General features: G+C 48.9%; 1 protein-coding gene and 1 non-coding gene across 3 annotated transcripts in view; one reads left to right on the top strand and one right to left on the bottom strand.

Moving 5' to 3' along the window:
• The window catches only part of RAB7A (RAB7A, member RAS oncogene family), a 70,442-nt gene that overhangs the window by 14,381 nt on the left and 34,108 nt on the right, over positions 1-21,953 (bottom strand). For both annotated transcript variants that reach the window (XM_059940503.1, XM_059940502.1), the window contains one exon: positions 1,966-2,026. In XM_059940503.1, the coding sequence (XP_059796486.1) occupies positions 1,966-2,018 (53 nt within the window). In that variant the 5' untranslated portion in view covers positions 2,019-2,026. The remainder of the gene's footprint in view (positions 1-1,965; positions 2,027-21,953) is intronic.
• Positions 19,260-19,332, top strand: TRNAG-CCC (transfer RNA glycine (anticodon CCC)). The gene has a single exon. It is a non-coding gene; the product is annotated as a tRNA-Gly (tRNA).

Here is a 21,953-nt window from a genome sequence, read left to right on the forward strand (position 1 = left end):
AAGCAGTACTTTCAATCCTGACAGCATACCAGCGGCACCAGGAGAATGTACGTGAGTGGGAGGTGGGGAGGGGGAGAGAGAGATGAGTGCGCGTGTATGTAAGCACTGCCAACCAGGTCCTACCCACTGGTCTGGGCAAATGCTAATTGTTAAAAGGCTCCTCGGGTGATTAAAACAGCCAGCCACAGTAGAAAAAGCACTGCCTTTTAAAAAGAACTTTGGAATAAGGAGGTGCACCTGCATTTATTATCATATTATTTTTAAAAATATGTAGCCTCCAGTCTGAGTTTTCATGGGTCACTTCAGATGCCAAGTCTGAAAAGCTCCCCAAGTAACCCCCTGAATCTTAACAGTGATGAAAGAACTAGTTAGTTACCCGGTTAGCGGCAGATCTGAGACCCAAACCCAGTTCTCCAGTCCCAGGCTCTACTGACTCAGGCACAGCAGGAGGAGGACACAGGCGTACCTCACTTCAATGCGCTCTGCGCAAGCTGCGCTTTTTACAGACTGAAGGTCTGTGGCAGCCCTGTGTCAAGCTGGCCGTAATGGTCATATCGGCGCCACGACCTAGCCTGGGGCAAGCTGTCTCAGAGCCCAAAGCCTCGTGTCTGTGCGGTCTCTGCAGACACCAGCAGACACCAATGGCATTTGCTCACTTCATGTCTGTGTCACCTTTTGTTAGTTCTCGCAATAGTTCAAACTTCTTCATTAGTATATTTGTTATGACGATCAGTGATTCTGATGTTACTACTGCAAAAATATTACAACTCCCTGAAAGCTGAGATGATGGTTAGCATTTCTCTAGCCATAAAAGCATTTAAACTGAGGTGTGTACACTGTTTTTAGACATAAGGCTATTGTACACTTAAGAGACTACAGTATAGTGCAAACATAACTTTCATATGCCCTGGGAAACCAAAAGGTTCACGTGACTCCCTTCACTGCAATACCCACTTCGTCGCGGCGGTCCAGAACCAAGCCCGTGGTGTCTCTGGGGTCTGCGTGTGCTGCACAGGCAACAAGCCTACATAAACAGCGCTCCCTAGTCTAACCAGCTTGGGAAAGGGATTCCATGAAATTTTTTTTTTTAAATATATTTTCTTTGTTTTTGGCTGCGTTGGGTCTTCGTTGCTGCACGCAGGCTTTCTCTAGTTGCGGCGAGCAGGGGCTACTCTTTGTTGTGGTGCACAGGCTTCTCATTGCAGTGGCTTCTCTTGTTGTGGAGCACGGGCTCTAGGCACGCGGGCTTCAGTAGTTGTGGCACACAGGCTCAGTAGTTGTGGCTCGCAGGCTCTAGAGCGCAGGCTCAGTAGTTGTGACACACGGGCTTAGTTGCTCCACGGCATGTGGGATCCTCCCAGACCAGGGATCGAACCCGTGTCCCATACATTGGCAGGCGGATTCTTTTTTTTTTTAAATAAATTTGTTTGTTTGCTTGTTTATTTTTGGCTGCGCTGGGTCTTCATTGCTGCGCGCGGGCTTTCTCTAGTTGCGGCGAGCGGGGGCTACTCTTCGTTGCGGTGCACGGGCTTCTCATTGCGGTGGCTTCTCTTGTTGTGGAGCACGGGCTCTAGGCGCGTGGGCTTCAGCAGTTGTGGCTTGTGGGCTTAGTTGCTCCGCGGCATGTGGGATCTTCCCGGAGCCACGGAGAGGGCTTGAACCCGTGTCCCCTACACTGGCAGGCGGGCTCTTAACCACTGTGCCACCAGGGAAGTCCCCCATGAAACTATCATTAATTGAGTTCAAACAGCCACCCTTTTGCCCAAATTGGGGCACAAAGGACTACCTGACCAGGGGTCATTCAGATTGTTGCTGTGCTCCTAAGAGCACGGAAACATAGGGCCCTAAGGGCACGGCTGTTAAGAGATGGAAGCAGCAAATGTCAGCACAGAGGGCATGAGCTCCAAGCGGGTGAAGTGTAAGTCCAGGCCAGCGTGCTCGCCCCAGTGCAGGAGGGACACTTACCCAGAGTCCCCCAGGATGATGACCTTCAGCAGCACTTTCTTCCTCGAGGTCATCCTTCAAGCTGGAAGAGAGGAGAGCGCATGTGAGCAGGAAGGGAACACCCAGGGGGCCCACCCCCCTGGGCACAGAACGTCTCGCAGCCCCAAGAGCACCGCGCCTGAGCCCTTCCGCCGGCTGCTCCCCGCCACCCAGGGCCTTCGACAGAACACAGCATCAGTACTGGAACTCTGGACCCAAGAGCTCGGCCATCCCGCCCCTGGGAGGAGTCTGAAGGAATGATTCTTCCACTTGGATGCTGGATCAATGCTCCATTTACTCAACAGCTGGGTCCTGCTTCAGGCAGGCCTCTGCTCAAACATCACTCCTCGGAGGTGACCACTTTATGTGAAGTAAAGCAGCACACCCTCTCCCCGTTTGCCGTCTGTCCCTTTACTCTGCCGTATTTTTCTTCAGAGTACTCACCACTACGGTTGACTCTTGGACATCTCAAGGGTTAGGGGCACTGACCCTCCACTCAGCTGAAAATCGCTTATAACTTTACAGTCGGCCCTCCGCATCTGCGGTCCCGCATCCACAGCATCGACCAAGCAGGGTCGCGTCATTCGTGCTGTTCAAGGGTCAACTGTACTTGACGTTTTAATGTATTATATTCATTTCTCTTCTCCCTTTCCTAATAATTTCTGTGAAAACAGTTTTATTCCCCACGGTTTTATTCTCCAGTGCCAAGTAGAGAATTATCAAATATTGGGTTAATGCACAAATTAATATTTGACTTCGCAGCTCTTGAGACCACCTTTCCCCAGAAAGCCTTTCAGGTAGCCTTCCACAGCCTCGACCAGACAACATGTCAGAGGCCTAATCTGTGCTCAACTCCCTGCCACCACGTGACCGCCTGGTCAATTTACCTATCAACACCGGCCTCCTGTCTTAATTGCCCCTCAGTCCTCAGGGTCTGACCCAGTAACTTTCAGAAGATGAACAACTTTCAGGAAAGCAGGAGTCCTAAATTCTGGACCCCAATGTCAGTGACTTAACTAAAAACTGCCAGAGGAGCACTCCTCAGGCAGCCGATCCCCAGGAGAGAGCTGCAACCTCCTCTAGAATCAGGAATTTATGATTGCATGTGAGCCTCAGAAATGACACCTATGCCTTCTGAGAACCTCTAGCCTTGGCCATTATCCTCAGGAGACGCTGAAGTAGCCAGGGCAGGAGACTACCACGAACAGTTACGGGGCAATATCCGACTCCTACCTTCCGTGGAGCTGGGGGAAATTGAGTGTTTATACTTAAGCAAAGTACGGGCGGGATTAGATGGCGAGCCCTACACTCCCGAAAGTGGTGTCTTCCATGGCTTCAGAAATGGTGTGGGAACGGGAGTCAGACCAGAGGCAGTTAGCAGGCGCCACGACCCAGCCTGGGGCAAGCTGTCTCAGAGCCCAAAGCCTCGTGTCTGTGCCGTCTCTGCAGACACCAGCTTCTGTCTATGAAGCGCTCACCAGTGCTAGCTGGGGGCGGCACAAGACAAGCCCGAGTTCTGCCTGCTTCCTTTGGTCTTCCATCAGATCTAGGGTTGGTGTTGGTTTTTTCTCTCTGCAGTTAGAAGGTACACCACCCCCAATCACCCATGAGATCCACAGCCCTACCTTCCTCCCTAGGGACTACCTTGACCAAAGTTTAAGAGTCTCATCCCAAGGTCTGGTACCATATTTTGGGCTAGAGATCAGATTATGACAGTTGGGACAAGTTTCAAATCCAAAGGGCAAATTAAGGAAAGGTATGAAAAGAAGGTGAGATTTACAAAGAAATTCTTAAAGAATATTTAAGTCACTGATTTTGAGAATGGGAAAAGGGATTTCCATGACCTGGTTTAGTAAGGTTCACGGTGCATCGAGTATTATTTCATATTAGAAGGAAATAAGAAACACACTTCACCCATCCTGCTCCCACACGACAGACCTCACGTTTGTGTCCTCTCAGGTTTCTGCTCACAGCGGTGGCAGGTGGGCCCGTGTGGCCACCTTGACCCTCCTGGGCAGCAGAGCACGACGCCTGAGCGTCTTTCCTCACCTGCACACCCAGTCACAGAAGCCCCAGAACCCAGCGGAGGGCGCAGCCGGGAAGTCCCGAGTCCCCATCAGAGCTCGCCCAGCCCCGCACACAACCCGGTATTCTGTCTCTCCCATGTTACTATTTAGCCTTGTTTTCCAGTACTTGCTTCCATGACAGTCTCAGTGTCTAATACTTCTCTGAGTGAATTAAGCATTTTAATACCCATTCCTACCTTTTGTTTAATATATCAAAAATCTGGGGAAAACAACGCTATAAGGAACAGCTCTGAACTTCCATATGTGGGGTCATTTTCCTGGGCTGCAGCAATACCGCTGGGGAGGTCTCTCAGGCTCAAACTCACGAGACTATCGCAGGCCACGCCGGCCCTGAGGAACACAGCTCGCTGGCTGTCCTCGCGACAGCCCACACCGCAGACAGCTCAGGCACAGGGAGGCGGCCTGGACTCACCACCCTGACTCTGAGCCCTCATTCCTGGGGGGGCTCCCCATGGGGGACACGTCCAGCGCGAGAGCCACTGTGCTCCAGTGGGCCTGGGGCCCATGAGGTACTCACAGCCCCTCCCCATCTGGCAGATGCAATCACCAACCAGGAGACATTTTATCACAAACCGCGCTGCCTTTAGTGGGGTTCCCAGGGAAACAGCTAGAAAGTTAAACAAAGGGCAAATTCTCACTCACAGGAAAGGGTTTTGTCCACCTTAACCCACGGGTATTGTTTAGGAATGGGGTAACTGAGTCAAAAGTACAAACATTTTCATAACTTGTGCTAATTCATTTTCCTGAAGGATTTTCCAAATTTACACTGCAACCACTGTTGCAATGATTAACAGCATACGGCATTTAAATGAGAAAAATGACAATTTTACTAAGACAAAATCTGAATAAATGAAGAGATACCTCCAATAGGAAGCCTCCATGTAAAGGCAGGAATTCTTCCCTAACAATTCCAAGGGTTTTTTTGGAATTTGATGAAGTAATTATAACTTTATTCATAAAAATAAATGCACAAGAGTCCCTCCCATTCCTCTCAAAAAAGAGTAATGACAGGGATTTGCCTAACAGTCTTGGAAAGTATGTTATAAAAATACAGTATGAACACCATGGGCTGGAATAAACAGAAGAGACTCCAGAAAGGAACAATTTCGGCATGTCCAGCGTTAACAAAATTCAGCAGCAAAAGGATGAACCATTTACCAAGTGGTGAGAGCCAGAATTAACATCCTTAAACCTCACCTTCCACAAGAGATCCCCACAGGAGTAAAGCTGTAATGTAAGAATGGCTGTGCATGAAGCTGAAAGGAATACACACAAGATTAGCAGGTTTTCCTGGGTGGTGGGATTCCAGACGATTGCGTTTTCTTTATACTCGTGTGAAGAGCACATGTCTTTTAAACTCAAAAAGCTATTTCCATTTTGGAGGAAAATGTTCACCTGTTGATTTTTCAGGTAAATTTTCTGCTTGCAAGAATATTCCTGGGGCTTCCTTGGTGGCGCCGTGGTTAAGAATCTGCCTGCCAATGCAGGGGACACGGGTTTGAGCCCTGGTCCGGGAAGATCCCACATGCCGCGGAGCAACTAAGCCCGTGCGCCACAACAACTGAGCCTGCGCTCTAGAGCCCGTGAGCCCCAACTACTGAGCCCGCGAGCCACAACTACTGAAGCCCGCGTCCCTAGAGCCGTGCTCCGCAACAAGAGAAGCCACCGCAATGAGAAGCCCGCACACCGCAATGAAGAGTAGCCCCCGCTTGCTGCAACTAGAGAAAGCCCGCGCGCAGCAACGAAGACCCAACACAGCCAGAAATAAATTAAAAAATTAATTAAAAAAAAAAACAACAATATTCCTGTTCGCCATGAGGTGCACCTAAAGGCAGACTTTCCTCTTCGCTCGGTGCCTGTGAACAGTCGGGCTTTTGCAAACAGGGCGCCGGCCCGGAGGAAACCCCCGGCTGGCTTCACCAGGACGCTGATGGCTTTAAACTGGCAGAAGCTAAGAGCTATGTTTTTGTACTTAATGTTCTCCAGGACCAAGAATGGGGCACTTGTTTCTAGAAAAGAGCTAAGAAAAAAACAAAACCAAACGAAACCCTGAACACAACTTTTGCCACAAGAAGCAGTGGCTTTAAAACCTTCACTGGCAGTTTCTGCTTTCTGTTACCCATTTCCATCACCACCTTCATGAATTTTCGAAGACTGAAATTACTTTTAAAAATCCTACCAAGTTAGAAATTTCTAAGTGGAAAACCATTCTTCAATGCACAGACCACTTCCTTTTACACTTTTACAGGAGAAAGGGAAGCAGGCAGAGAGAACGGAGGGAGCTGTATGAGGTCCCTAACCCCTGTTGCCTGGAAACGAACATTTTAGATAGCATCCATTAATCCAGGAAGCTCTCTAAAAGCCTTTCTAGAATAAGATATATTCAGAACACACTTCCTTCCTTCTACTATCAAACCAAACTTGATCAGTGTGCTCTGGGGTGCATTCTTCCTTGGAAGAACAAGCATTTTTTTAGAACAAACACTAACTATTCCATACGCTGAATCGAGTCTTCCCCTCACGTACAGTGTTTCCCGTGTAATGAATCAAAAACCAGAACTTCCCCCCATCAGCTGGAGTTGCCGCTTTCTTCATTGCTGAAGCACAGCAGCCAGCTGGCCATAAAGGCAGACAAAATAAGGACGCCCCAAGCAGGTAAAAACATCAGGAAAATACTGTTCCCAACTCTGGGCTCGGCAGGGTCAGTGAGGACAGAAAGGGACTGACGGAGAGGGGTCAGCGGAGGGCAAGGAGGATAAAGGGCTGGGGTGGGGAAGAGCAGGAAGCTGGGGGTCAGCGGGCCACCGCCAAGTCTGAGTTCTTGGAGGTAGGCTGACTTTGCCTACGCTCAAGTGGAGGTGAGGCTCTACAGGGAGAAGCAGGGCCAAGGAGGTGAGAGCAAAGTGTCTGCAAAGCCGTCAAGACAACAGTGTAAAGCGCAGGGGGTGAAACTGAACGAGGTGTCATCACGTCCAAGGTCACACAGCAATCCAGTGGCAGAGCTGGAGTGATCAGGTGTGCAAGCCAGACCCAACACCTGACTGCCCTGCCACTCGGCAATACCAGCTTTCCCCTGGTTCACCAGCAACTAGGCATTTAAAAAAGCTCCCTCTGGGGACTGAGGTACACACACGAGGTTTGGAAATCAGTGACGTGAGGTCAAAAACTGCTGCTCTGGTTTACATGTGTGTCTGATACAAAACCAATGATGGCACAAAATATTTGAACAAGTGCTAAAGGTTCAACAAAGCTGGGACAGTTAAACCAATTGATTTTCTATAGTCCATTAACATTTTTACTTGGTCTGTGTTTCCAAGTTGCCTACCTTTAACAGCTACAGCCTAACCAGACAGTTGACTTTTCTGCCCCCATTGAAGTACTGAATTGTACAACATTCAGAAAAGTACAAAAGAATGAAGCAAAGACAAAGGCCAAACACAGTTCCATCTCTTAGAAGCAATCACTATTAGCATCAGGGTATAAGTCTTTCCAGTTTTCCTTCCAACGGTTGAGATCATACTGTTCATAACTTTGCATCCCATTTTTTTCTACATTAAATATCTTCCCACGCTATTAAGGCTGATAATACTTCAGCATATGGATAATCCCACTCCTTTGTTATTAAGTGGTTGCTTTTAGTTATAATGAGATGAACCTATGTATACAACCTGATCAGACTCACAAATGAGTTATTACTCAGCTAAATAGTATAAGTATTTGAAAGGCCCTTGAAATACGCTGACAAATTAGTTTCCAGAATAACTTTATTTCCACCCGCGCCAGCAATGAACTAGTATTCCAATTTCACCACCCCCAGCTATCATTAGCACAGATCACTGTTAATCAGATAGACAGCTAGAAATGAGGGTCAACGGGTTCTATCTGTACTCCTTACATTAGTAGAGTCGAACATCTCCACCAAGTATTTCTCAGTTGTCTGATGGTCTCTGCCTATTTTACCTACTAGAATGTGATTTACTGCACACATGGTCTAAATATAACATCGCAAAGGAAGCAACACTGGGACACAGACTTCACAAGTTGTAGGCTTCTGAGCAGAATAAAAGTACCATTCTCAACTTTAACCAGCATCCCACTGCCTTCCAAGAGTCTGGGCTCTGTTCCTGACCATTAGAGAAACCCAGCAGTCTTCTTGCTCTCCAAACTGATGGACTTCAAGGCTCGAGAGAGGGAGGCAAGCGATGTCTGCTGATAAAGTTTTGGAGAAGGTTACGTGGAGAGACGGGGAAGGCATCTGAACTCACATAATATTACCGTGCTGGTCGTCAAGCTGAGCAGTAGTGTCTGTTGTAGGCAGACTCTTTTTTTTTTTTTAAATCTATCTATCTATTTATTTATTTATGGCTGTGTTGGGTCTTCCTTTCTGTGCGAGGGCTTTCTCTAGTTGTGGCGAGCGGGGGCCACTCTTCATCGCGGTGCGCGGGCCTCTCACTATCGCGGTCTCGTCGCGGAGCACAGGCTCCAGATGCGCAGGCTCAGTAGTTGTGGCTCACAGGTCTAGTTGCTCCGTGGCATGTGGGATCTTCCTGGACCAGGGATGGAACCCGTGTCCCCTGCATTGGCAGGCAGACTCTCAACCACTGCGCCACCAGGGAAGCCCCCAGACTCTTTTTTCTAACTTTCCAAACTGAGGAAGCAGACTAGGACCTAAAGAGTGGAAGGGCACAGCCCATGAAACAGCAAGAAGCAAATTCCAGCTAGTGAACTGCACCCCAGGCCTCAGTGAGGTTGTCTACTTAATCCTCAGGACAAGCCCATAGGGTTGAATTCCCACTTAACAGATGAGGAAACAGAAGCTCATAAGTGGTCACTGCATTTCTAAAAATATTCAGACATAAGATTGGAGCCCAGGACTGATTACAAAGACCTTCATCTCAGCCACTACACTGGGTTGATCACCAAGATCATAACGGCATTTCATGCTTCAAATAACCTACAGGGTGAGACCACGTGCACAGCCAAAGACGGGGGCGAGATGATAACTGAGGCTGAGTCACCGGGGGGAGGCAGGGAGGTTCATAACACTGGTCTCGTTACTTTTGTAACACCTGAGATTTCCTGTAGTAAAAACTGTAAATGCAATTCACACTCTTAACACACAAGGAGTATCTGGAAGAGAAATCAAGACTTGATTAATAAGGCTTGGTAATCATCTCTGGCCATCTGTGATAATCAGCCTCTGGTTGCGGGGCAAGCAGGAGTGTTAGTTTTGCCACCGCAGAAATCTGAAAGTGTCTAGCAAATACCACTTAAAAAGGAGGCCTAAATAAAAAATTATCTTAGGGTTTTGATAAGAACAGGTAACTTTTTTTTTTTTTAAGATTTATTATTTATTTATTTTTGGCTGCATTGGGTCTTAGTGGTGGCATACAGGATCTTTTGCTGTGGCACGTGGGCTCTTCGTTGTGGCATACAGGATCTTTTGCTGTGGCACGTGGGCTCTTCGTTGTGGTGTGCAGACTTCTCTCTAGTTGTGCCATGCGGGTTTTCTCTTCTCTCGTTGTGGCGCGCGGGCTCCAGGGCGCATGGGCTCTGTAGTTTGCAGCACGCGGGCTCTAGTTAGGCACCGGAGCTCAGTAGTTGTGGTGCGCAGGCTTAGCTGCCCCATGGCGTGTGGGATCTTATTTCCCTGACCAGGGATCGAACATGCGTCCCCTGCATTGTAAGGCGGATTCTCTACCATTGAGCCACCAGGAAAGTCCCACAGGTAACTTCTTTTAACATCAGTTTGAGAGAGAAAAAGGTAACACAAATATTAATTTGGATTCCCATCCCAGAGAAGCTTAAGAAGGAAAGAGAAAAGTCAGAATGAGATCAGAATTTTCAACCAATAATACCATCCAGACAACTTCAATTCCAGTGGCTAAAAGGCACTGTGCAAGGGTTCTAAAGTATCAGGAAACAGCCATAAAATGTTGTAAGCTGAATAAAAAACGTCTCTCAACAGCACCTCCCAGCCAGTAGGCAGAAGGAAGGAAGGAAGTCATGCTGGTTGCAGAAGGGAGGTCTGCCTGACGGGCTTGGGGAACACAGGTCACAGTCTGTGAAGGAGGGCTAGTTACCCAGAGGCCTGAGCTCAGTCAGACCGTTTTGATGCCTGTAGTCAGCTCTCATCACCAACTGCTTCCCTTGCAAGCTCACTACTGACTGTCTCCAGGCTAATAAGCATTTTATCCGCTCATCTCACCTGGGGAAGCAGGAAGGTTAAGACAACTTAGTGTTGTTAAGGGTGGCCAGCGTGCCCTTGGGGATGGGAGTTGAAGCGTGGCTACTTTAACAACCCAAGGGTTAGCAAATCTAGGAAATATTCTACTACAAGAAAGAGGAAAAAGGACGGGGTGTGACAGACTGGCTTGGGTTAAAAATGAAAATGGCTTATAAGTTCTAAGCCCAGGGGAGAGGCAAAAGAAAGCATCACTGAATAACGTTTTGAAAGCTACAGAACTAAAACTGAAGTCATAACTTCAAACAGTAGCAAAAACGTCCCACCAATAAAGAAAGATGGAAACTGGAGATGTTTGGAAACTCCACTATCAGGTGGCACAGGGACCAAAAGCAGGTACAAGGAAGTGAAGGAGAGAAAAATGTAAGAGGCCAAAAAAAGCAGGTACAAGGAAGTGAAGGAGAGAAAAATGTAAGAGGCCAAAAGCCACTTCTGTGGCATCATCCAGTCATTTCCGGGGCGCTCAGGACAGTGCTGGTGTTCTAGGAACGGAGACATGATTAGACTGGAACACAGAACTTAGCAACGGGTCAAGACGATCACTACCTCTGAATGTACAACAGGCGTTTAGGCAGTTAGGCCTCCTTTTTACTTGTGACTGGCCTTTGCCTTGTTTGCACTATTCTCCTCTCCCCTAAGTCATCGGCCTGGCCTAGCACACCTTCCGTGCCCTTCCACTGGCCGGTTCCCAGTCTCCCTTCATTCAACACAGCTGTTTCAGAATAACCCTAAACCCCTGAATCTTGCTTATACATTCCCAGGGCACCAAGCTTTGTCTGTGGCGAGCTATTCCTCACTCCCTTAAGGTCAAATGCTGCCTTCACTGAGAAGCTTCCTCTGGCCTCCCCAGAGCCCAGGACACACTCAAGCCTCCCTCCCCTGTGTCCGCTACACTCTCCCGCACTGCCAGGGGAGGACGGGGCTCTACAGGGCCCTCTGGGTGGAAGAGGTCAACCCTCAGTGCATGGCCCTCTGACCACGTGGAAGCCTGCGGGCAGTGCAGGACAGGACGACAGTCACCTGCAAGACCATCTTCACCTCTGCCGCCATCCTCGAAAGGCTCTCCGCCCGGGACTGCGGTCCTCTAACCAAGCACCGCTGTGCCCGTGCCATCCACGCAGGGGTGCCGTTTGCTCTGAGACTCTGGGGTTATACAGCTTGAAATACGTGGTCTGCAGATAATGCATAACCTGTATGCTCCAAGTAAGACTTCTACTGTAATGATATTAGCAAATAAGCTGCTGGTCTGATGTTCCATTTAGAACCACCACCTCCACGTGGGAAACTCAGCAGGAAGATGTTACTAGAAGCCTTCATAAGGACACTTTGAGGGCCCAAGGGGTGGGGATAGACACTCTTTCATTACACAGTAAAAATGTCTAGTGAGAAAAGCACATTAAGGAGTTGCCCAACTACTTTAAAATACTACCGTGATCGAGACATATTAAATTAATTTTAAGAGTAATTACCTTAGTTGGGAGACTCAGGGAAGGATTCCTCCAGGAAGATCTGCCTGAATCTGGATCTGAAGGAGGAAAAGCACGCCAAAATTTCCCTGGCAGGAAAACCAGCGCATGCAGCATGCAAAGGCCTTGTTGCAGGGAGAAACGAACACCTGGGGGTTGACGGCCAGATCACAGGGGACCTAGCAGGCCACGGCGCGGCCCTGAAACCAGAGCACTGAGAAGCCCACCCTTTGCGATTCTTACACAGTAGTGTTCATGCTGTGACGCCATCAACCTGCCTGCCATGGGGGGGGGGCAGTGTTGAGCAGGAGACCCTCCAGCGGACGGTGAAGAGGCTGCTGTAACCTCCAGGCAAGGGGGCTGCACCAGAGCCAAGGTGAGACTGAGGGGAACGGAGGTGCTCCCAGGGTCAAGAAAAGAGGGGCCGCACCAAGCGATGAACTGGACTGAGAAGAGGCAGGACACGAGGGGCGTGCCACGAAGCGCCCAGGCTCATACGCAACGCAACGAAAAGCATCCTCGGACAGGGAACCCTGAAAAAGAGCCGGGCGTTTTTTGGAAGGGAATTATGTTTGATTTAGACATGCTAAGTTTGAAGTGACCCTGACATAAACAAGAGAAAGTCTTTACTCAATTACGCATATGGTTTGCTTGGTCAATGCTCAAAATGTCTTTAAGTGGCAAATATATAACTGAGTGGAGGACAGACATGGATCAAAATACAGATGTGATAAAGAATCTGAGTAATAGTTACCTTTCACTGTAGGAAAACCCCACTAAAAGCAGAGATACTGCCAGTATCTCTGACCAACCCAGAATGGAATCTGCCCAAAGAGGGCAGATAAATGGCTGGGGGCAGTGTACAGGACGTGTGGAATTTCCTGCCTTGCTGAATCAGTTTGTACTCTGCAAAGTTCAAGAGCCACTGCTTTAACTGACTCAAGGATCTGGTAAGGAACAGGTATTCTGAGATTCACATTCACCTACTTCCATGTTATAGTTTACAGGGATTTCCAAGACTATGAAAAATATGAACTCAGTTGAATTTTATCATATTCTCCTTTCCTCCAATGCTAGAGGGCCTGGGGTAATCTTGCAATCAAAGCTATTTTTAAAAGATATGGTTGTACTTAGTTACATCTTAAGTTTCACTGTTAACTGTGCTGGATTTATGACTTCAGTCTACAGCCCTGTGCTAACACGGGCACATCAGCACTCCCTGGACAGAGTGCGAAGAACAATGCTGGTGGACCTTGCCTCCTAAAGGCTGCTGCCTGGTGGCAAGAAGACAAACAATACACAGGGCAGGACAAACATGGACTTCAAGACAAGAATGGTGTAGAAGAGAGAACCCAACCGGCAGAAATACCGAACATCTTCCAAAGCAACACTAAACAAGTGCACACGCGATGCCTCAGAAGGAGCACTCAGTGTGTCCACGCTGTCAGGACACTTCACTGTTTTCAACTCCTCGTAAGCTTCAGAGACAGCCCCAGGAAGCCCCGGGGAAAGTGCTAGGGGACTGAGATGAGAAAGAGCCGGACTGTGGAGCGTCAGGCCCGGGGCCAAGACAGGCGGGACACGGGAGTACAACGTCACCGAGGTGGGAGGCCTGAGCTGCACACCAAGCCCAGGCACAGCCACCTCGCTGCTCCAGGCAACCTCTGGAGGGAGCCACCTCGTCTAACCTGGCAACACTGCTCCCAGCAGGCCTCATCTCCCCCCACATGCCCCACGTCTCAGGTGCGCCTGCCACTCCCCACGGGGCCCCGCAAGTGAGGGCTCGGGGGACAACCCCCACGGGGCCGTGCACGGGCCCGGAGAGCACAGCCTTCCCTGGTGGAGACACGGGTCCAGGGGCTGCCCCCGCGAGCGCCTTCTTCTAGGCTCGGCCCACACTGATGATGCCAAGCTTCCGGGCACAAGGCTAGCGCTTATTCACATGAAGACTTCAAGCCTCCTGCCCGTCACTCAGCAGGAAAAGCCTGGCTGACCATTCTCACCAGGGCACATTCTCTGGATCCGCCACAGTATTAACTGTCGTCTGTGCTCTCACTTAAAAGGTGGAGACGTTACTTTCTTGTGTGTAGTGATCTGTGATCCTTTAGCAGTAAAGGTTTAAGGGAGTAGGCAAAAATCTAGACGGATTACACAAGACATAAAGAAACGCCTTGGCAGCTCCGTTTCCTCCCCAGGCCTGGATCATTTTCTTTTAAAAAATATTTATTTATGGCTACGCCGGGTCTTAGCTGCAGAACGTGCGATCTTTGTTGTGGCATGCAGGATTTTTTTTTTTTTTTTTTTTTTTAGTTGCAGCATGCGGACTCTTAGTTGCGGCATGTGGGCTTCTTAGTTGCGGCACACGGGATCTACCTCCCCGACCAGGGATCGAACCTGGGCCCCCTGCACTGGGAGCACAGAGTCTTCCCTCCTGGACCACCAGGGAAGTCCCAGGCCTGGATCATTTTCGCGGCTAGCCCCGCCTCTCACTAAGGTCTGCCTGGGCCAAGGGGGGACTCGGTGCCTGCTCGTGCACCGCGCTGCTCCGTGAGAGGCCTCCGCAGCCCTCGGTGCTGCTCCTCAGCTCTAGCCTGGGAAGATTATGTCCGACCATCAGGCAGGTAAAAGGAGCAGGGGGCACACAGCAAGCGTCCCCACCCCTCGGGCACCAGCCTCTGCCACAGGGAGAACTGTCCTGGCACTTGCAATGCTTTTCCATTCAGCTCGGGCTCAAATGGCAACCTCTCCCTAGAACTCAAGATGTATACACACAGAAAAGTAAGGTAACTTGTCCAAGGACACACAGCTAGTCATCTTGGAGCCAGGATTTTTTTTTATATATTTATTTATCTACGTATTTGGCTGCGTCGGGTCTTAGTTGTGGCACACGGGATCTTCGTTGCGGCATGCGGGATCTTTCGTTGTGGTGCACAGGCTCTAGAGCGCAAGAGCTCAGCAGTTGCGGTGCACGGGCTTAGTTGCTCCGTGGCATGTGGGATCTCAGTCCCCCGACCAGGGATCAAACCCACGTCCCCTGCACTGGAAGGCGGATTCTTAACCACCGGACCACTAGGGAAAGTCCCTGGAGCCAGGATTTGAAATGAGGCAGTCCGGCTCCAGAGTTCTTCCAACAAGCATCACTGGCTTCTCCAACATTCAAATTTTCACTGGGTATCTAAGTGCAAGGCACCAGGCCAGGTTCTGTTTTATAGTTCTGCTCTGACTGTCCCATTCCAATCTGCTTAAGGCACTTGCGACCACAGCCCCACTGAATGATAAGCAGAAGCAGGAGCTCCCACGCTCTCAGGGAGACAGCTGAACGGTTACACTGAACACCAGCGAGAGAAGGATGGCTAGAAACTGACCAAGCGAGGCAATTTAAAGGCTACCCCTCCACAGGGGAGATGCAATAGCCATGGGAAGACTATGGGCTTTGGGTCACAACCACGGGTTGAAATCCCATCTTGCACATTCAGCTGTGTGAACTTAAATGTGCTTTCATGTGAAAATGAGCATCCCCTACAAATGAGATAATGCAGAGAAAGCTCTATCTGGCTCATTAAATCTACTAAGTAAGTGGCTATTATGACATGAGGGCTTTTCTAACAGTGAATAGAAACTTGTACCTAGTCAACTAGTATTACTTCACTTTCCAAATCTCATCACTACAGCCTCTCACACTACCTGTTTGACTTGTGCTACATTCGCATGCTAACCCACATAAATGTGTCTGAGGTCCTAGTTACTCATCTAAGACGAATCGCACCTTCACTTACGTGCTTCCTAAAATCACACTGCGTACCGGCACTGAGGCCCTGTGTCGTACATCAGCAAGCACTGCAGCGGAGTCACATCTGGCATAAGACCTGTCACTGGAGGAAGATCCATGGCCAACGCCATGGAAGAAAAAGCAGACCTGAGAAGTGGGCACTGGCTCACTACGTGACTTACAATTTGAATTCTTGCCTCTGCTTCTACTGTTGTGCATTAACTGTATAGGCATGTGCGCCCTAGGAGGATGGCTCACTGCTCCCAAGATCCTGAGCCACATCGATCAGACGACCTCAGACTAAAACATCCCATGTCCTGCAATCCCTCCTCCGTGCTTCAGACTTAAACATGTCCAATCACGTATCCCCGTTTGTTTCAGGAACAGTGGTCACTAACCATGACCTAAGGGTAAGCACACTTAGTTCAGTTCAAACACCTGCTGAGGGTCCAGTAAGTGTCAGTTACTGGGTTGGAGGCTGGGGTTTACCTACAGAAAACTACAAACACTTCTTATTTCAAAAGGAGGCCATCATAATTCTCTGTAAGCTGAACAAAGCATTCTGTTTTGCAGCTTTCAAGTGTTAAACTGCAAACTTCAGTGGCCAAATTCAGCTGGCTATTTCACAACTCCTTGCTGGACAAGGGGTTCTATGTGATTCTAAAAACAGTGAGGGGGCTTCCCTGGTGGCGCAGTGGTTAAGAATCCGCCTGCCAATGCATGAGACACGGGTTCAAGCCCTGGTCCGGGAAGATCCCACATGCCACAGAGCAACTGAGCCCGTGTGCCACAACTACTGAAGCCTGCGTGCCTAGAGCCCGTGCTCCACAACAAAGACAAGCCACGGCAGTGAGAAGCCCGCACACCGCAATGAAGAGCAGCCCCCGCTCACCGCAACTAGAGAAAGACCGTGCGCAGCAACGAAGACCCAACGCAGCCATAAATAAATAGATAGGGAAAAGAAAAGTAAGGCCAAGTGAAGAACAAAGCCAAATCACCTTAAACTCAGCCATAATGGGTCCTCAGAAGTCATTTTATCCTGACCTTTTATTAGCAGAGACACTTCTTCCGTGGCACCGACACCTCGCCCAGTTCCTGCCTGCACACTCACAGTGACCATGAAGTACCTCCTGTGCAGTGTTCCGCTGTCAAAGGCTGCAGAGGGATTCAGAGACACTCAGACACTCCATCACCAGTGCCAACATCTTTTCTAAACTCCTGTCCATGCAACGTGGCTTCCAGATCACTCAACTTCCTGGTTGCCTACCTCTGACTGGATCAGATTCACTGTACTTCTTAAAATGCCTGCCTCTTTGTAAAAGTACTGTCCATTACTAACACATGGTGATGCCATAGGATGTGGAGAATTTTACAAACCTCTAAAAACTCACTCAGCTTTGATGTTCTTAATTGCACTCACAGGTACCACCAGCCTTAGCAGTCATTGTAATTGTCCAGGAAGTGTACTGCCGTTGGGCTAAGCTTCTCGATAATGCCAACCCTTGGTTAGTCCAGGCCACACATTCCCAGCGGGGGTGTTATTAACAATGGTCTGTGGCCCTCTAGAAGCCACAATATAAAAACAGATAGACACAGTACATCCATGGCATTAAAACTTCACTGGGGTAGGGGAGACAATTAGGGGAAACAAAATCTAAAAAGGCCTGTGGGGCAGAAGGGAGGTGCGATAATGAAAGGTGGCGGAGAAAGGCTGGCCTAGACCTGTGCTGTCCTATACAGCAGCCACTAGCCATTTAGATGGAATCAAATACAGCTCCTCAGCCACACCAGCCACACTCTGAGTGCTCACAAGCCACACAGCTAGCACCTACCGCACTGGCCAGTGCAGACGGAGAACACTTCCATCATCACAGTGAGTTCTATGGTATGGTGCTGGTCAAAACAACCCTGGAGGATTTTACTAGCATTAGTAGACAGTCCTCAAACGTCTCAAATCTCTATTTATGGCCCTTAATTACTGATTATCTAGCCCATCTTCTTTCACTCTTGAAAACACAGTAAAGATACTAGCTCCTCAAGGGCAAACTTTAGAAAGTATTAGTTAACATGCGAATTTTTCGTTAGACTACTACAGCAAGATATTGGCTGCATCATACCCACTTCAAAATATTTGGAGCCACTGGTCCAAACACTACCCTAGGTCCTTTGTAACCCACTGAGACTGAGGTTCAGTTAACTGTTTGAAAGCAAACCATACTGTGCACGACACAAGGCGCAGCAAGGACCAGACACAGACCACACTGATCAACAGGCACAGTTTGCCTGCGTAAGGCAAAATTACGAAAATGTCAACCAAATCTTGAAATCCTCCTTTGATTAGGTGTGAAAGTCTTCTCCTGACAGTGTACAGAGTTTCATCAGATCCTCTTAGGAGCTGGATGCGACTGTGTAAGGTGGTCACATGTATTTTCTTCTCAAGCACCCTTGGAAGAACCATGGTGACTGAGGTGTCTCACACAGCTAGACTTACATTTCAAAACAATTTCTTCCTGGCCATTTCCTGATCAAGAAGCCGAAAAAAAAAAAAAAAAGAAAAACCAGTCAGGTAAGTGATAATCTGTTTCCACACTAGGCAATTTTTAAAGCTCCAAAACAAGTACAGCAAACATTGCAGAATGTAATACGCCTGGTCAGGTTAGGTGCCAACAAGTTAATGCCACCGCTCAAGGGTCCAGGTTCCAGAATCTCAGGCAGGGAAGCCCAGGTCACATGATACAACATGCCACCAAGACAGAGGGAAAGAAGTCAGAGAGGCAGGCTGAGCTCTATCAGATGAAAAGCAAATGTGTCCTTTACCCTCCTAACAGAGGAAAGGCGGAAACCAATGGAAGACAGATTCAACCAGAGTCCACAGGAGGGCGAGGTGGAGAGCATCACTAAGCCAGCAGCCTTCCTCCCCAAGTCAACACAAGCTGCGGCCGAAGGCCAGGCTACGGATGTGAAGGTTGCATTAGCGCTGCCTCTCCCCCCCAGCGCTCCTGCTGCTCTCCAGTCAACAGACCCCCAACAGGACTCTCCCTGCAGGGCAGCTCACCCCTCCTCACATTTAACTGAAGACATAAGAAGGACTCCCAATGGCCGCTGGCTGTCCAGGGTGTGCAAGAGCCCCTTATAGTTCCAAAGATGGGTTTGTTTCTTCCCAACAGTGAACTTCAATTTCAACTTTTGCACCGTCACACCACCCAAATCCCTCCACCTCTCCAAAGAATAAGATCAAAGGAATACAAAACTGTGGCTACACAGCATTCACCCCTCCGACACTGAAGCGCGCAGGTGGAGTTACGCCCGGGGAAATGCTAGTTAGAGCAGCAAACTCTTGCCCAAAGTTTAAGGGTCTACAGGCTCGAAACCTTGGGTGTTGCTTCCAAGTCAGATACTAGGAACATAGGAGTACCAGGAGTCCCATACCTTGTCACAAGGGCCATCATTCTCAGAACGGATACTTGAAGAAGAAAATGTTCCCAAGTACATCAGCTTTAAAATAAAGACCATATTTCATATCATGTCATCAAAGTACATTAAACCTAATATGTAACCACGGGGGCTTCAATTCACAAAGCCTCCCCAGCAAAAACATTTTTAAAACAAGTGTTCAAAAATTTTAATATGAAAGGAAAGAAAGAGAGAGAATAGCATTATCAACTCATATTCTGTAAGGAAACTTGCAATTAAAAAGAGTATGTGGGACTTCCCTGGTGGTCCAGTGGTTAAGACTCTGCGCTCCCAATGCAGGGGGCCCAGGTTCAATCCCTGGTCAGGGAACTAGATCCCGCATGCCGCAACTAAAGATCCCGCGTGCTGCAACTAAGACCCAGCACAGCCAAAAAAAAAAAAAAAGAGTATGGGATGCCTCCAATGGGAAATGATGCACTACTCAGACTCTCGATTCTAGATCACTTCCTTGGGCTATTTCACTCTGGGGTCTCACTGCCCTTGACCAACTGTAGGTTGTAGGAATGATGGTAGAACAAATGGCTCTTGTCTACACAAGTGAATTCTATCTGGACAAACTTCCACCATGGAAAAGCCAGTTGTGCGTCCATCTGCAGGTTCCTTGCAACATTACCAACTTCCATGTATGTCTGTTCTTTGTTCATTTCATATTTAAATGACAGTCACGATCTTACCTTTTCTTGAAAATTATCTTTTAACAATACCCATCACCTAGGGGCTTCCCTGGTGGTCCAGTGGTTAAGACTCCGCGCTTCCACCGCAGGGGGCGCGGGTTCGATCCCTGCTCGGGAAACTAATACCCTGCATTCCGCTCGCCCCCCCAACACCCCAAAACCAAAAACAACAACAAGAAACCCATCACCTAGACTTAACAGCCAACATTTCCAAAAAGGTTTACAGCATTCCGGTGCATGTTCAGAGGCCAAAGCGCAATACTCTGCAGAGGGCGTGAAGAGCGACAAGACCCCTCCTGGTCTACAGCGGCCACACACAGGCCGGTCAGCGTGCTAGGGCTGCAGGGGCAGAGTCCCAACTCCTTTCCCCCAGAGGGGTCAGGTCTGCTCCTCACGCACACGCAAGAGGAACTTGGGGGATGAGGGACCAACCAAGTGCTTGGGACCTGAAGGCTCTGGTTCAAATCAGGGCTCTGAAACTTACTAGCTGTGCAAGCTGAGGTAAGTAATTTGCTCTCCTTGGGCCTTACACTGAATTCCTGACTCTGTAAAAGGTGGGTGTGTTCCTGAGAAGATATGAGAATGAAGAGGCAGAGGAGCCAAAGACCAACGTCTCTCTATTTCTCAAATTCCTGGAGCTACAACTGGGTCCTGGTGAAATTAATCCAGTACAACATTCTCCAACTCAGCGCGCTGCGGGGCTCCTTGTCCTGTGACAGCTCAATTACAGAACCGATTTTAGTCTCCACCCTTCTTCCTGAGATGAGCCCCATGACTTAGGGAATCTTCCACCAAATACAAAGCTTAAAATTAAGATATATTCTTTCTTAACATTTAAAGATACAAGAAACAGCAGCAAGAGTCTAATCAAGGACTAAGCATCGGCAACAAACACACACAGCCCTCAGGGACACCGATAAGCCCCAGCTAGCCCACTGCGCTGAAGTACAACTCCAAAACACACATCCAAACGTGCGTCAAGCAATGAACAGAGAACAAACTCCAAGTAAGCAAAATAATCTGGGCCCCAGGACTAAAACGTCAAAAGCGGAGAAGAGATGAGAAATCACGAGCTGTCTCACCGTCCCCACGCTGGGCGGGACAGGGGTTCCCCAGGTGCTCCTGGGAGGCTGCCAGGAGCCCCCCGCCCATGTCCACGGGAACCAGCAGCAGTGCAGTGAGGGCCCCGACCGCACGCCAGGCCCCTGCCCTCAGCTGCCCACGTCTCCAGGTCCAGCGCCCTCGACTCGTCTACCTCGGACTCCGCCGTGACACGTTTTTAACTGGAATGACCTCCCTGCCGCTCCGCACCATCGCTGCTTCTCACACCTACTCACCTATCCTGCCTAACCCAACCCAAATAACACCGGAGCACCTTCTAACGTGAAGAAATCTCTAGGCTCTCAGCTGCCCCTCGACCTATACAGACACAGACGCAAAAACATCACGTGAACTCTTGTGTGCTCCACTGAAAAAGGCACTCAAACCCTGGCAGCCTCAATACACAGTAAACGTGTGCCCAACTGCATCACTCCAGAGGACAGGATCTGGACCAGTGGTTTAACAAACGAGTTTTGAATCAAGGAAACAGAATAACCACCAGTTGCTGAATAAAGTAGGACATACCAAGAAGCACTGGGAAAACACTGTCATGGGAAGCAGAAGACAGGACACTCATCAGGACAGCAAGTGTTACGACTGAACTAAATGTACCATATGATTCCTTTCTGCAGTCATGACTTTATAATCAGCTACCAAAAATGTTACAAAGTGTAAATTCTGATGAAGATTATTTCATATAATAATTCCTCATTCTGAGAGCCCATGATTAGAGAAAAACAATTAGTGTATCCTGCCTTTTTAATAGGAATTGTAGGGCTTCCTTGGTGGCACAGTGGTTAAGAATCCGCCTGCCAATGCAGGGGCCATGAGTTTTAGCCCTGGTCCGGGAAGATCCCACATGCCGTGGAGCAACTAAGCCCGTGCATCGCAACTACTGAGCCTGCACTCTAGTGCCTGACAGCCACAAATACTGAGCTCACGCACCTAGAGCCCGCGCTCCACAACGAGAAGCCACCGCAACGAGAAGCCTGCGCACCACAATGAAGAGTAGACCCCGCTCGCCGCAACTAGAGGCAGCCCGCGCACGGCAACGAAGACCCAACGCAGCCAAAAATAAATAAATAAAATAAATAAATTTATGGGGAAAAAAAAAAGGAAGTGTACAAGTGGAAAAAAGTTTGCCAGTTGACAAGT

This window comes from Balaenoptera ricei, chromosome 11, assembly GCF_028023285.1.
Source record: "Balaenoptera ricei isolate mBalRic1 chromosome 11, mBalRic1.hap2, whole genome shotgun sequence".
NCBI lineage: Eukaryota > Metazoa > Chordata > Mammalia > Artiodactyla > Balaenopteridae > Balaenoptera > Balaenoptera ricei.